General features: G+C 35.2%; 1 protein-coding gene across 1 annotated transcript in view; it reads left to right on the top strand.

The window, feature by feature from the left end:
• The window catches only part of kcnmb2a (potassium large conductance calcium-activated channel, subfamily M, beta member 2a), a 27420-nt gene extending 11680 nt beyond the window's left edge, over positions 1-15740 (top strand). Inside the window, exons 2-7 of the mRNA XM_030160627.1 lie at positions 9267-9366; positions 9630-9664; positions 9817-9924; positions 10056-10226; positions 13027-13222; positions 15361-15740. Of these exons, the coding sequence (XP_030016487.1) occupies positions 9267-9366; positions 9630-9664; positions 9817-9924; positions 10056-10226; positions 13027-13222; positions 15361-15645 (895 nt within the window). The 3' untranslated portion in view covers positions 15646-15740. The remainder of the gene's footprint in view (positions 1-9266; positions 9367-9629; positions 9665-9816; positions 9925-10055; positions 10227-13026; positions 13223-15360) is intronic.
• The last annotated feature ends 966 nt before the right edge of the window (positions 15741-16706 follow it).

Genomic DNA, 16706 nt, shown 5'->3' on the forward strand with positions numbered 1-16706 from the left:
TCAGTCATTTTTCTTTTTACATGGATGAACAGATAAATAACCTGAAATTCTTTGCACTGACCATTAAATAATAAGACATTTACAGGGTGGGGAAGCAAAATTTACAATGAACATTTAGTTGTTTTTTCTCAGCAGGCACTACATCAATTGTTTTGAAGCCAAACATATGATGATGTCATAATCATGCCTAACACTATTATCCATACCTTTTCAGAAACTTTTGCCCATATGAGTAATCAGGAAAGCAAATGTCAAAGAGTGTGTGATTTGCTGAATGCACTCGTCACACCAAAGGAGATTTCAAAAATAGTTGGAGTGTCCATAAAGACTGTTTAGAATGGAAAGAAGAGAATGACTATGAGCAAAACTATTACGAGAAAGTCTGGAAGATACTATTAAAGAAGAATGGGAGAAGTTGTCACCCGAATATTTGAGGAACACTTGCGCAAGTTTCAGGAAGCGTGTGAAGGCAGTTATTGAGAAAGAAGGAGGACACATAGAATAAAAACATTTTCTATCATGTAAATTTTCTTGTGACAAATAAATTCTCATGACTTTCAATAAACTAATTGGTCATACACTGTCTTTCAATCCCTGCCTCAAAATTTTGTAAATTTTGCTTCCCCACCCTGTATTTACTTGATCATTTGGAAAAGAGGACATAATAACAGTTCCTGTGCACATTTGTGATTTTCTGTATATTTTTATCATTAATATTTTCTCACATATCTTTGTCTTCATCAATATTTCCAAACTGAGTATTACTCAGACACATCAGAAGTGTCCTATGTGAACTGTAGCTGTTAAGACAAGGTTGAAACTTTGAGTATCATTATTGTGAAAAAAATATTGAGGAATAAATGTAGACCTTTCATGCAGTGTCTTGTGTTGGATTTATTGGGAAAAAATTGTGTAGGGCTACAATTAGTTTATATTATTTAGGCCCATTTACTTCTAAAGTAAGATCAAGTTTTTTTTTTTTTTTTTTTACAGCCAAATTTTCATATTGGTTTTTGAAACTGCCCACCAATGTGTTCAATTTGGACTGGCGCTGTCAATGATGAAGCCAATGTAAGCAGCCAGAATCACTGTAGGAAGGCTTCTATAGATCAATTTAGAGTTCAACTAATAAAACAACTCTTCCACGTTATGGAAGAATGCCTACTTGATATATTTATATTTTTAAATTTCAGACCAAAGCCATCCAGGAGTGGAGGAAGGAAGGCCTACTGGGGAGGATTCAAAGCTCACACATGAACAGAAGAAAGCATGTTAGGTTGGATTTATGACACAAATTAAATGGTTCAATCCAGTCGTGCATCGGCCAAATTTCTTTTTTTTTTTTTTTGTTTCAATCTTGTGTCAATAAAGGCTCAGTGATTTGAAAACCACAAACGATTTTGCATAAATGATTTCAGATTCAGATTCCTGAGAAAATTGGACCCTAAACTGATATATTTTCAGTCCAGAACCAAGAACTGGAATTAACCCTTAACCCTTTCATGCATGAATTATGAGAACCTTAGTCAATATTTTTTTCCTGAATGATTTTATTCCTTTTTAAGCATCTGAAAAACAAACAAACAAACAAAAAAAAAACAAAAAAACAAACAATGCAAATGAGGTTTTTTTTATGAATCTATTTTTCATGGAGTTACAAAAATGTCCACTCAGCTGGACACAATATGTTTAATTTTTGAAGCAAAGAAACACATTTTTAAAACCCAGCATCAGAAAGTGACATACTGTGTGAAATCTTTGCAATAAAAACCTTTTTAATGCCGCTTATCTGATGTTTTCTCACATTTAAACATACTCTAATACTAGTTATTACTCACTTCATGGAGATAATATGCAAAAAAAAAAAAAAAACCTTTGTGTGTAAGAAAACTGTTAATTACAGTCTAATAACAATTAGTAATTGATTTACTCTTAAACATGTTAGTGTAGATCAGATTTATCAAGATTAGAAAAGTTACAATAATGGTCTGAATTATAATGTTTTTGGGACGATGTATAAGTGTCCACTGTGTTGGCTGATATGGAACTAAAACAACAAAACCCATGAATAAACAAGAGAACAGCTGGAGAAGAACTGACCACTGGAGTGACCACTGTGCATGAAAGGGTTAATGTCACTAAAATGCAACTCAAACCTTGAACCTTGTCTTAATTAAAAGGAATCCCTCACATCAGTTTTTGAGGTTACAGAGACACCTTGTGGTCAAACGCAGTAAAGTATTTCATTTCTGTGATGAAAACATTGGCCTTTACACATACTGTACATTGGTCATATATAAAGGCTGAAGCGTTTTAAATACATGCTCTTAAATTCCTCTGTGTATGTACACCCACGTCTACAACAAACATAGCAACAGGCCGACAGCAGAGCCAGTCAGAGCCAGTTACTGTATTTGGAGGTACAGTTGAGAGTCATTGTGCTGGACCAACTCATTTTAAGCATGACGGCATTGTGCAGGGAACTCATATTACTTCCACAGGTATGGCAGGCATCCTGTTCACTTGGGGTAAGAGTTTAAATAAGAGGTAGCCAGCTGCTACCCCGGGGAGCCCAGAGCATGTTGGAGAGCCACTGCTGACAACTGCAGCCCAAAGTCTGGATTATCATAACAACCCAGGGACAAGAGGTAGGAGCTCACAGATTGGACATATTACCACTGCTATTTCAACTTAGTCACACTCAAAAGCTGCCGGGGCTTATCGTAATTTGGACGTACAAGAAGGGAGATTACTGTAGGCACCAGAGACAAACATTGAGACTTTGAACTCAGATAGTCCAGACTGTATGTGCTTAAAATTACAAAGAAGACAATAGAGGGTCAGTGCACCACACACACCGCTGGGAATATGGAGGATTTGGAGATCTTTACAGGTCTCATAGACGATGAAATGATTTATAAAGGAGTCAGCTGCTGTAGAAGATAAAGCTGAAAATTCATGCCACGTGAGGAGAACTATGAATGCTGATCGAATAGGTTTAGAAACATGTTGTTTTCCTACTTGTTTTAGGAGCAGTGAGGTACTAAACAACTGCCACACTGTAAAAAATGACTGTAGAATTAACACCAAAAAGTTGTAAAATTGCAACATAAAAAAACTGTAAGTGACAATACAATGCAAAGTTGTTTATTTGAAAAGATTTTTGTGTTAACGATTAAATCAAATATAGCTGTAGTTTTTACAGGAAGAGTATGTGAACAAAACCAGATTTGGATGTAGAAATGATGGATTTCTATTGTTTTTAGAAAATAAAACTGTACATTGAAAAACAACGTGGTGCCGTTCAAACTGCAAAGACCATAATGTTGAAATAACGGCATATTTGCTTTTTTTTTTCCTTTTTTTTTTTTTTTAAATAAAAACGTTGTAAAAAAGCATTTAACAATGTACCATTTTAAATTAGTAAATGAATGGGTTGGTAGAGTTGGTAGAGCGGCTCGTCCAATAACCAAAGGGTTGGTGGTTCCAATCCTGGCTCTGACTGTCCATATGTCCAAGTGTCCATGGAAGACACTGAACCCTAAACTGGTCCCAGTTGGACCTGGTGGATTTGGAAAGAGCTGTGGACACCATGAAGGAGGAGAAAATGTGCTAAAGAAGTGCAGAACATTTACCATTTAAATCCAATGTTAAATCTACATGTTTAAACTGTTAAATCTACATGTTTAAACTGTTAAATCTACATGTTTAAAATGTTAAATCTACATGTTTAAACTGTTAAATCTACATGTTTAAACTGTTAAATCTACATGTTTAAAATGTTAAATCTACATGTTTAAAATGTTAAATCTACATGTTTAAACTGTTAAATCTACATGTTTAAAATGTTAAATCTACACGTTTAAACTGTTAAATCTACATGTTTAAAATGTTCAATCTACATGTTTAAACTGTTCAATCTACATGTTTAAACTGTTCAATCTATATGTTTAAACTGTTAAATCTACATGTTTAAACTGTTAAATCTACATGTTTAAACTGTTAAATCTACATGTTTAAAATGTTAAATCTACATGTTTAAACATGTTAAATCTACATGTTACTCTGTAAATATGTTTGCAGTTGGATGTGTTTTTTACAGTGTTGTTCTGGAAACCACAGCTGCCAGTTTTTTTCTGTAAAAACAACAGTTTTTTTTTTTTTTTTTTTTTTTTTTTTACAGTGCATGTAACTTCACTTCAGTCATGAATTGGTGATTTTGTTCTAACACTGTATTTTCTGAAAACATAACAGCATGTTGTACATAAAATACTGTACACCTTTATGCCTTTATTCATTCCAGGTGCCTGTTTATTCACCTCTGGGTAGCCTGAGCGTTTCCTTCTTTGTTATACTGTACCTGTGTTGAGTGCTGTGCAGTGGAGTGTAACATTTTTAAAGGCACCAAAACACTGCAGCACCTGACAGGAAAGCAATAATCACTGGAAGGACAAGGCAAAAATACATCCTGAGACATTTTTCATCAAAGAGCGTGTTGATAGCAGGTCAGGCTTTGAGGGCCACGGCGAGCTAAGAGTAAACACCTACTAAAGCAAAATTTATAGGGTCAAAACATGGGGAGAAAATCACACTTTCAGGTACCCAGGGCTTTATGCTGCATGCACGTATTTCACTTCAATAAAGTCAAAAGGAATAAATAACACAGGGTGAATCTGCTCTGCAATTATACGGTTCGCCACAGGTCATTTTGGTTAATCACTCATTCACTCTTTCACTGCTTTAAGTCTCACAAGATGAGAGAGAGAGGCAGCTGGAAGAAATCTAAACCATGGACACACCCATAAAGAATATACAGAGAGGTGGGCTGATCCCGTCTGCCTGAGGACATGTGCTTCATTAAAGTGATCATCTGAACATATACACTCCTGTGGAGATTCTCCTGTGGATATTTCTTACAGAGGTGAATGTTCAAGCAGCTTCTCACTGCATCAAATGCTCAAACTCTGCCTCCTGGGTGATCATTCACGTACCTCCAGTCTAGACGTTTTCACAAATGAACACTGATATACACACATATATACTGTAAAACTGGTGACTGCCACCCTGGGTCTATGACACTATCTCCTGTGAAATCCATTTTCCTGCTGCATTTGTCAGTATTTCCACATTTTCATGAAATATGTTTCTCATTTGCAATTGCCAGATTTTTTTTTTGTATACGTTGTTTTTATTTGTTTTTTTCAACAAACAGACAATACAACACACAAAACACACAAACCTGGGGTCACTGGTTGAACAGAAAATATTTAAATCCCAGACAGCAGAAATTGAGCATTGTTTTGTTTGTAGTCCAGCGCTTCATGAACATATGTTCTTTGAGTCGTAGGGCTTAAGTCAGTCTTTCCATGGAGTAGATTTCCTCTATTAAAGCCGCTGATCCTCATGGGGTGCGTCCGTTTTGAGCCAGTTCCTTGTAACAGCATTTTTGGAAGCGATTATAAGAATTTTACAGAGGTATTTGTCTTCTTTCTCTCATACATTTCCAGGTAGCACTCCCAGCAAAAGGAATTTGGGGTCCTTAGGAATTGTGAAGGTCATAATATCCTCAATTATTTCAAAAAGCCTTTCCCAGAAAGATTTCAATTTTTTACAAGTCCAGAAAATGTGAGTGTGATTAGCAATTGTGTGCCCACGTTGTCTCCAACAACATTGTTGATGCCCCTTTACTTTAGTAGTGACATGTGGTGGAATATAGAATCTGATCAGGCTTTTCCACCCAAATTCCCTTGTAACTGCCAGATCTTAATATATAGAATGTTTCACACACAAAAATAATACAGTGTGCTTTACAAAAATAAAAATACCATTAAAAACAAAGTGCAAGCAACAAAATTTGCACGGTAATAAAACAGAGTAATATGATTTTTTTGCTTGATACAGTCGCAGAAAAATTATTAGACCATCAAAAGCCATTAAAAACAATGGTTATGCAATCAAGTACTAACTCCTGTGTGTATCATGTGACTAAAACAGACAGAAAAGAAAACATGAAATGTCTAAAAGCATTGATTTTGTCAGTACAGTGCCATAGATATTGATGTAAAAACTTAAGTGATATTGGTTTTTATCAAGAAAACATGGAAAATGCCTAGATATTAGCTCTTACATTAAACTACTATGAGCTATTTTTGTTGTTCTCTTTATATTTGTCCAAACAAATGGACCTTTAGTTGGACCAGGCATTAAAATGAACAGGAAACTGAAGAAAACAAGGGTGGTCTAATAATTTTTTCCGCAACTGTATAATCAAATACATGACAGTATCAGAAGCACAGAAGAGGGAGAAAGATTTAGAGTTTGAGCACAGTCCCGTGAATGGAGAATGGAGAATAGGTTTTCTATACCTGGATTTAGAAATGTCTGGGTTTGGAGCAAAGCTAAGCTCTATTTGAGGCTTGTTGCTTGAAGAATAACAGCACAATACAAATATATACACATCAGAAATGTATTCTGGGCTTAAACCATATAGTGATTTATAGACTGGCAGCACTAAAAATATATTCTATGACTAACGGGAGGTCAGTGTAAAAAGTCTGGAACAGTCTTAAATCTGCAACATGAAACCCCATATTTCACTTTTTGAAATTCTGGGTTATTCCCCCAAATGTTTTCAGTTTGCTTCCCTCATTTGGAGCTGACTTGGACAGCCCTGCAAGGTCAGGCCGTCTGAGAGCGCTGCCTCATATATCATTAAACGCTGCGTCACTGGTCATTCCTTATAAGTTATTGGGTAGGAAGTCACCTGCCATGAGAGTCCAGCCTCCACAGAGTGTGACATACAGCCCTCAGCAAATGAACTGCCCTCAAAAGCCTTCAAACTTTGTCTAACTGTAAAGCTGCTGTGAGAAGTAAGGCGCTCATCCTCAAAGTGCGCGTCCACGTTTAGCTGAAATCAGTACAGTCATGTGTGGAACTTGAAGCACTCGGGAGTCAATGGTCAGTGTGCTGTGACGGAGGAGAAAAGTTGGGAAATTATAAGACAGCGTAGAATTTATGTAAGTGCGGTTTGGAGTCGCTGGCATGCATGCAAACTTGTGTGGAATGTTTTGAAGACGACGTAACAGTAGATTACATTTATGGTTTCCTTTCTGATGTCTTGCTTTGCTCTGGGGGTGTTTCACAGCAACATTTCCCCTAAGCAGCTGGGAATGTAATACAATGAGGAAATTACTCATCTTTAAAGAACTTGTTTTTGAATTATTCTCTTCCCAGCGCTTGGGTGAGGCTATTATCCCCCGCAAAAGTGACAACAGCTTTTTTTTTTTTTTTTTTCTGTCTGTATGTTTGACTGAATGGAACAGAACCATAAAAACTGTAATCCAGGTTTATGAATTATTTTACATCTAAATGGGGCTCAATAAACTTTGATTTGATTGTTGATTGATTGACAGTTTGCAGTTTAACCCTTTCATGCATAGTGGTCACTACACTAGACAGCTATTTTACTGCTGTTCTCTTGTATATTCATGGGTTTGGTTGTTTTAGTTCCATATCAGCCAACACAGTGAACACTTATGCACCATCCCATAATAATACACTGACATTCAGACCATTACTGTAACTTTGCTGTTCTTGATAAACCTGATCTGCACTAACATGTTTGAGTGGAAATTAATTACTAGTTGTTATTAGGCTGTAATTAACAGTTGTCTTAAACAAAAAGGCTTTTTTTTGGATATCATTTCCATAAAGTGGGTAATAACTAGTATTAGAGTATGTTAAAATGTGAGAAAACATCAGATTAGCAGCATTAAAAAAGTTTTTATTTCATAGTTTTCACACAGAATATCATTTTCTGATATTGCATTTTAAATACATGTAAAAGTTTTTTTGTTTTTTGCATATCATCTCCATGAAGTGAGTAATGACTAATATTAGTTTATGTTAAAATGTGAGAAAACATCAGATTAGCAGCATTAAAAATGTTTTTATTTCATAGATTTCACACAGTTTATCAGTAAATGCATGTTTCTTTGCTTCAAAAATGAAACACATGGTGGACATTTTTGCAACACCATGAAAAGTAAAATATAAAAAACTTAAATTAAGAATAAGGACAAGAAAAAGAAATAAGAAAAATAAAAATAATAATAATATAAAAAAAAAAAAAATCAATTGCATAGTTTTTTTCATGCCTAAAGAGGAATAAATACACATGAGGAAAAAAAAAAAAAAAAAAAATCTCAGTTAAGGTGCTCATAATTCATGCATGAAAGGGTTAACCTGCATGGATGCATGAGAGTGATGTTACTGCTTTAATGTAACACACATAATTAATATCATGTCAGTGCATTTGGTCTAAATCAGGGCTGTCAAACTCATTTTAGTTCAGTTCCACATTCAGCCCAAATTGATCTCCAGTGGGCTGGACCAGTAAAACAATAGCATAATAACCTGTAAATAATGACAACTCCAAATGTTTCGCTTTGTTTAAGTACAATCAAAATTAAATTATAAAAATATGTACATTTGCAAACTATCCAAACAAAAATGATGTGAATAACCTGAAAAATACTGAAATTTCTTGAGAAAAATAGGTGCCATTTTAACAATATTACACCTCAACTTATCATTTATACGTGCATATTACAGATTGGATCTACAAAGGCACAAAATATTTAATAACAGGAAGAATAATGTTAATATTTCACTTTCAAAATTTCAGGTTTTTTCACATTTGATTGTTAAAGGATAGTTTGTAAATGTTAATATTTCCATCATTTAATGTAAGTTTTTCCACTAAAACAAAGAGAAAAATTTGGAGTTGTCCTTACTTATTTATAGATGTAATGTAATACTATGTTTTCACATTAAACTGAGAACATTTGGAGTCATTATTTATAGGTTATTATGCTATTATTTTAGTTGAGATCACATTAATCTGTTTGTGGAACCTGAACTAAAACGACTTCGACATCCTTAATTGTTAATATCTTAAGTGTCATTTTTGCACTTTGCAAATTCATCCCGCGGGCCAGATTGGAACCTTTGGCGGGCCGGTTTTGGCCCCTGGGCCTCATGTTTGACACCTGTGATCTAAATTATGTTTTTAAATAAATATCTGGTAATCTTGAGAGTGGTTTTACATTGATCCTCACCTTAATGCGAACCCTTGAGTGACCTAGAACCAATAACTCATCTTGTCTCCGTGACTCCTTCATCTGCATCCAAATCGAGGCTAACGTTATTTGTGAGGCCAAGGCTGCATGTGTTGCATTGAATGTGATGTTTTCTGCAAACGATAGGAGCTGGAAAGAGACGAGGGATGTGGAAACGTGTTGTTGTTGTGCCAGGAGAGGACCCAATGACTTTGTGTTGACAGCAGAAGTGTTCGCAATACGGCAGGTAGGTTTTCATTTGCACCTCATAAGCATTAACACCTTTCATCTGTGGCTATCTACAGTGTTGTTTACCCTTTGTGCTATTTCTTTGTGTTTAAAATGGCATGTTTACTTGGTGGCTGTGACCACGGAGTCCACTATAACAAGGCTGTTTCCAACCCCAACACACCATAGTATAAGATAATGAGCAACTGCTGCTGGAGGGATTATTAAGAGAAACATGCACGCATAAATTCTGCATTCTTTTTTTAATAAAATTGGGCATAGTTATCCAAAAATTTAACAACCAATATGCATCAAAGGTATGGTATTACTTATTGTTTTTTTACTCAGAAAAAGACTGAAATTTGCTTTGTAACTAGTGCTTATTTTTCATGTTTTAAGCTTATTTCTAACAAAGCTAAAAAAAAAAAAAAAAGAAGCTGAACATAAATCTGACTGTGATGCTCTCCAGGTCTTTTCAGCGCTCTTCTCATTCTGGAAATCGAGGATCATCAGGAAAGATGTTCTTTGTAGCAGGGGCCAAAAGCTCAGGAGGAGGAGGCAGAGGAAATGAAAGGAGGTAATATATTCATGCTCTAACAGGCAGATAAAGCAAGACTTAGACACGACTTTTGAAAAAGATGTGATTTATGTTGCATTAGAAGTTAGTAAATAGTAAGCTGTGCCCTTTTGTTGTTGTTCTATCATCAGATCAATCTATCAAAAATTTCGTGAAGTAGATTTATTGGACAAGAAGAAGACAGTGACAGCTCTAAAGCCCGGTGAAGATCGAGCTATTCTTCTGGGTCTTGGAATGATCCTCTCCTCAGTCATGATGTATTTTGTTCTGGGGATCACCATATTACGCTCCTATGCAGACAGGTACAGGCCTGTTGTGATAATACCCTTATTTTTTTTTCTTTTTACACCATTTACTTCAATATTTCTGTCTGTTTTATCATTCAGACTCACTTGTTATTTGTTGAAAAACGGCTCCGGTTCTCTCTCTCAGGAAAATTGCCTAATAAATGTTCCATAAAACCACATATTCAGGAACGAATTACACCCCAGGCCCAGATGATTTTACACTGTCAGATCACTTAAGTGTTGCGTGTGTATGCGCGCTCTAAAAAATGATTCATGGGGTTAGTAAGTTAAGCTTAAAATCAAGAGCTTTTTCTGCTTAAAAAATTCAGTTTGTTACTTGTACACATTTAAATCAGTTGATCATTTATTTTATTAAGTTGGTCTAAATGAAAAACAAGGGAAACAGTCTTAATAACATATTGATTTTGAACAGACATTTCTGCCTTTAACTTAGCATAGAAATAGAATAAGTTAGTACTGCTTAAAACTCTTGTAAACTTCCTCTAAAAGCTGAGTTCAAAGCTGACGTACCTGCACGTTTAACTGACAGACCACACCCACCACAAGAAATGGAGAAAAGAAAGGAGAAACACGATTTTACACAGAACTGAACTAAACTTTAAGGCTTAATAAGTATAATTTAGCTTTGTTTCTGCAACAGTAGTTTGAATTATTCAAGAACTGAATAACACATATTTTGCTCCTTTCTCATTTAAAATTGTAGTTTATATTGTGGCGTGTTTGCCGCATTGCATTGTGGGTATTGGGTCTATTGTTGTAAATGTGTTCTTTTCTGTGCAGGGCTTCAGCAGGGTTGTGGCGTTGGTGTTCATTTGGAGTTAATGTGGGCTAATGTTCATTGGCCTTTTTGTGTTTATTTGTGTATTTTTATAGAACTGCATCATGAGTCAGAGCCACAGGACAAACCAGGACTTTACTGTTTATTTATAACCATAGTTTTAATGTTCAATGTAACTCCTCACTGTGCGATAAATTTCATTTACAATATGCAGTAGCATGTGGACAACAGCATCATGCATATTTGAGATCTAGTAAATAACATGCACAGGGAAATAATAAGCAGATTGATCATATAATTGGATAATGATGGGACTTTTGTGTCTTTGAAGGGGGCCGTTCAATCAGGAGTCGTTCACTGAAAAAAGTCGTTCAAAAGACTGGCTCTTTTATGTTTTTGGCATTATTTTGAAACACCAATGTCTGAATGACTAAATAGGCTACATGTGATGATTGACATTACATTTTAAAGGTGTTTAATTGGCGCGACAGTAAATATTACACTGGTCAACAACAAATTTATTGTTTAAGTTTTTTGAGCTAATTTAGGATAATTTTGGTGTGCTGAATCCAAAAATCACATTAATTTTGCTCAATCAGGTCAACTTTCTGAACTATGCTACATATTGGCTTTTAACATTTTTGCTTACATTTATGGGCATTTTCACATCATATGATACAAAATTCTTTCATATTTCTTGCAATAAACGAGTTCTGAAGATTTTACTTTTGCCAATTTATGATTAATGGCTTTTTTTAATATTACAGGTGAATGAAATGGCTTCGACTAGAAGATCTTGCAAAAATAAGCCTGATGTATTCTGCTACATCTGCGGTGAATACACCATTGTACCTAACAGGAATCCTGTTAGAAAATGATTTTTTTTCTCTTAAAACCTATTTTGGGTGAGAACTATATAAAAAATCAACTGATAAAGTCACAAAAATGTAATCAGTTTTGTGAGAAGATCAAATTTTTCAAAATCAGATTAGCAAAAAAACCTGACCTGATTAAGAAAAACAGATGCCATTTTTGGATTTAGCGGTGCAAAATGATCCTAATTCAGTTGAAAAAATCTAGACAACTTGCAAAAAACATTTTTTTGTAACCCAGTGTTATCTTACTGTAAAAAAGAATCATTAGTTCAAATGTGTGGAATAAATCCATGACATGAGAGGTGACATTAGACAAATGATGGAACTGGACCAAAAACATCACAGTACATTATGTGGACTAGTCTGAAGGCTAAAAATGAAGAAGAAAATAAAACATTTTCTGATGAAATAACATTTTATTCTCCTCAAAACAAGAAAAATAAATGTGTGTAAACATACGGAAAAATTTTAACAAAACACAACAGTGATTAATCACGGCAATTACTGAAATACCTGAACTGTAGTGACATTCTCAGAACAAGAACAGTATGTTGGTAAATTGACAGGCAATCGGACACTCCCTCCTTAAAAAAAAAAAAAAAAGTGAACGGCTCTTTACAAAGACTCGGTTCCCATCGTTCATTTCAAAGAGCCATTCAAAAGATTCGATTCGTTCGTGAATGTCACATCACTAATTGAGAAATAATAAGCAGTTTGATCATATAATTGGAATTTCTATGTTGAATTTGTTCTGATATTCAGAAATAAGTTAGGCCAACTCAAAAAATGAAGGTAACTGCTTGTATGGACATTTATGAGTAGAATAGAAGTAAAACAATAAGTCAGTATAACTAAATGGAGTAGTTTTTACACAATTAAAATTCAGTTGGTTCGACTTCATTAAGCTTGTAGAGTAAAAAGCAAATCCTGTTGTTTGTACTGAAGTAATAGAGTTTACTGAACTACAGAAGTCTGGAGGCATTGAAGCAATTATGGCCAAGTGGAAATAACTGAAAAAGATTCATGGAAATTGTTACATCAATTTTTTACGTTGAGCCAACTTATCATTTTTTAGAGTGTGTGTGTGTGTTTTGTGTTTTTTTTTGCTTTAAATTGGATCTTTATTTAAATGTCAAAACAGTGTGTGGACAGAGGAAGGTGTGTGTGTTGTTCTCAACTCCACGGTCACAGCAGACATGAACTGTTCCTACAACTGTGGGTCAGACTGCTGGAGAGTCTCCAAATACCCCTGTCTACAGGTTTATGTGAGCGTCAATAACACGGGCCGTGTCAGCCGTTTATCTCACAATGAAGAGACCCAGGACGCCAGCTCTGAAGTGAGTACAGTGCCAGAGGGAAAATACTGGGAATTACTGAACCGTTTCAAATGTTGACAACCGCTGTCAGATGTTGGCCTGGTTACAGATTTACTCTGCTCTGATTCAGAATATGTTAGCCGATAGGATTTGGAATATTTCCTGGTCAAGCTGAAAGATAAAACGGGATGGGTGTTGTGAAATAATGGAGATTTAGCTGCATTCACCAAAACAAAAAGAACACGAGTAAGTGACTCTCCTCTTGACATTATTAGGAGGGTTGGTTTTGATAGATTATAAAACACATGGCCTTATTTGGAGCATATTCTGTTTATTCAGTGACTGACATATTAGAAGTGAGTTAGACTGCTTCAACAGCATCCTGCATTACTATTTAATGGACAGTGCCGATGATGTTCACACAGTACTGTGTTCTAAAGTGGACTGAATCACTCATACGAACCTGTAATGGAAGTAATAGAATAATAGTAATGTAAACTCTAAGTATATCCATCTCTCCATCCATTTTCTGAATCACTTAGTCCTTGTGAGGGTCGTAGTGAGGTCTAAGTATATGAAAAAAAACACAAAAGCAAAGTGATGCTTTCCCTACAAAAAGGATGAAGAGTCAATTTTCCCTTTAACCTGCTATTTTCCACAGCATCAACCAGTAAACAAAGCATTAACAATTCCATAATAGAGCATTTGGTTTTCACAGAGCTTCCAAAGTGCATTTTGTTTTGTTGCCTTGAAGCTAATCCTCTTAAAATAAAAGTGGCACAAGAAAGGCTTTTTTTTTCTTAATTAATTTGGCATTGTGGCTCCCTGAAGATTTCATTTGCGAAAAAACTTTTTGGTTCAAAAGTTAAACTTTCTTTTAGTTAATCCTTCGTCTGTGTTTCATGTAACTCATTCTGGTTTTGCAGTTAGACCATCGGATCTTTTCTGGTTTGTGACACATAAAATGACTGAAAAAAGACATAAATAACAATAATAATGACCTGACATTTCTGTTCAACATGCAACTTGCTGTTTATAATTCCATCTTCTGTGCTGTGAGTGCAGAGGTTAGCCAGAAAATGTGCACAGAATATTATGCAGATGCACTTTTGCACTTCATTTTAAATCTGGGACTTATGGGAAATTAGTGATGATGCAGAACAAATAAGACTCCCTTTAAGTGCTCTGTTAGTTTTAAGTGTATTCAGATTCAGATCACTTTTTTTGTCATTCAGGCAAATTACATCAGGGATGCACTGCAGAACAAAATGACGATACAGGGTCAGCAATAAAAACACACATAGTTAAAAACACCTGAGATAAAATAAGTTATAAAATACTGGTGTGGTCGTGCAGTGAATGAAATAAATATGTGTAAGATGAGAGAATAAATAAATAGTTATTGCACAAATAAAAAGTTATTGCTCAATTTTCAGAGATAATTGCACTTGTAAGAGCAGTAGAGTATGTGCCATCTTTACAGTAATAAAAAACTTTATACTCATTACTACTTATTTAACTCATAAAGGCCCAAACATCCACTGGTGACAAAAATCCTCTACTGATCTAAAATGTTTAATACCCTTTGATCAACTAATTCTATCCACACATGTAAATAATTCAGGTAAAATGCAGTTTGTCGTCTTTTCATGGTCATCAGATTTGACCCAGTTGGACGTTCAGAGGCTCCGTAGCAAACATGGAAACACTGACATCTTCTACAACATTGACTCACCAGTAAAACCCATGGAGTTTGACAAATGACAGTGGATGGAGACACCTGTTTTTATGTTCAGTTAATGATTTGTTTTGCTGAAAAGTTACTTTTTCCCCTTTTTTTTTTTTCTGTTCTGAGAAAATATCCTTTGAATTTACGCTGAGATTCAATGAACATCTATATGATCAGTGAATTAAATGTAGGAAAATACATGATTTACAATGAAAAATGAAAAGAATGTGGGGGATAATATTATAATAAATGGTAATAAATCACTTTAAAAAGGTCAGATTTAGAGAAAAATGTATATGGAATTCAAGACAAAAGTATTTCGGGGTCTTTAAGGGTCCAACTGTGCCTTTTATACTCTAAATAAATGTATTCTACCATTCCACATCAGTGTCTCCAGGTAACTTCAGTGTCCTCCGTCCTATCCCTGCAGTGCTTCTATGTGCCCAGATGCCAGAAGGACAGCGTTGCTATGCACACCGTGATCATGAACATCTCTGATCGTCTGAAGGTGAACCAGCAGGTCCCTTGTTACTACGACCCAAATGAGCAGCAGGAGACCGTCCTCCTGACCCGTTTGTACGACCACAGCGTCGTCTTCCACTCCTTGCTCTGGCCCTCCTGCATGCTCACAGGAGGCGCCCTCATCATTTTGATGGTAAAACTCACGCAGTATCTCTCCAGACTGTGTGAAGAGATCGGGAAGATCAAGAGGTGAAATACGTGCAGCAGCTGTAAAAGCCAAGCATATGGTTTGGGGATGGCATGAGAAGGATTTTTTTTTAACCAAATCCCTGGCTGTGACCTCTCACAAACTTTCCTCTTCAGCTGAGATATTTCAGACAGCTGACTTTGACAACAGACCAAGGATGTGACTGTTTAGATAAGTGAACTGAATGTTCCAAGGCGGAAACTGTAGTATTTCAAGACACTGTCATGGGAAAACTATGACTGGATGGCGTTAAAGCTGTAGAAATCGCTCTGATGATACCTGTTTACAAGGATGTTTATATATCTGTTCTCTTAAATATAGTGTATTCTAGACACGTGTGTTCTTTACCACTTGACACTACCAAGCTATAATTATACTTCAGGAGTGAGCACTGCTGTCTTTCCATTTTTAATATTGTATTCATTTTATTTTAAGTACTATGCATGATTTATTTTTGGACACACAAACCTGTCTGTGTTATATAGCCAGTATCTCAGTGACCAAATGATTTGCAACTTTTTCCCATCATTTATAAAATACAGGGTTTTAGGATCAAATGTAAGAGATGCACATTATATTCTTATTTTTTGATGACAATTAATTAATTATTCTGAATTTCATTTACCAGTGTACAAAGAATATTATTTGAATGTGTTCAGATTTGCCTAAAACCCAGAGCATACTCGCATAGTTATGCAGAAAAAAGATTAAAAAAAAAAAAAAAACTGAGAAAAATAATAACTAATGCATTTACCTCTAGGTTATCCCATAAATAAACACAGGAAATTAATGAGTAAGAGCCACAATATTAATTGATTTATTGAAACTGGAAGAAAGAAAAAGCACTTAATTTGGTCTTAAAAATATATACAGTACATATATATTATAAATATTTTAATTATACACGGTCAATGGTAGAGGATATTTTACACAAGCAATGTTTTTTTTTTTTTTTTGGGTTCTCTTTTTATAAGGATCTTCCATGGTTCACATGTTTATTCACATAACAATTCACCATTCTCATCCATTCATCTGAAAATTACAACTGAATCACACAGCGATACGTC

This window comes from Sphaeramia orbicularis, chromosome 17, assembly GCF_902148855.1.
Source record: "Sphaeramia orbicularis chromosome 17, fSphaOr1.1, whole genome shotgun sequence".
NCBI classification, from domain to species: Eukaryota; Metazoa; Chordata; class Actinopteri; order Kurtiformes; family Apogonidae; genus Sphaeramia; species Sphaeramia orbicularis.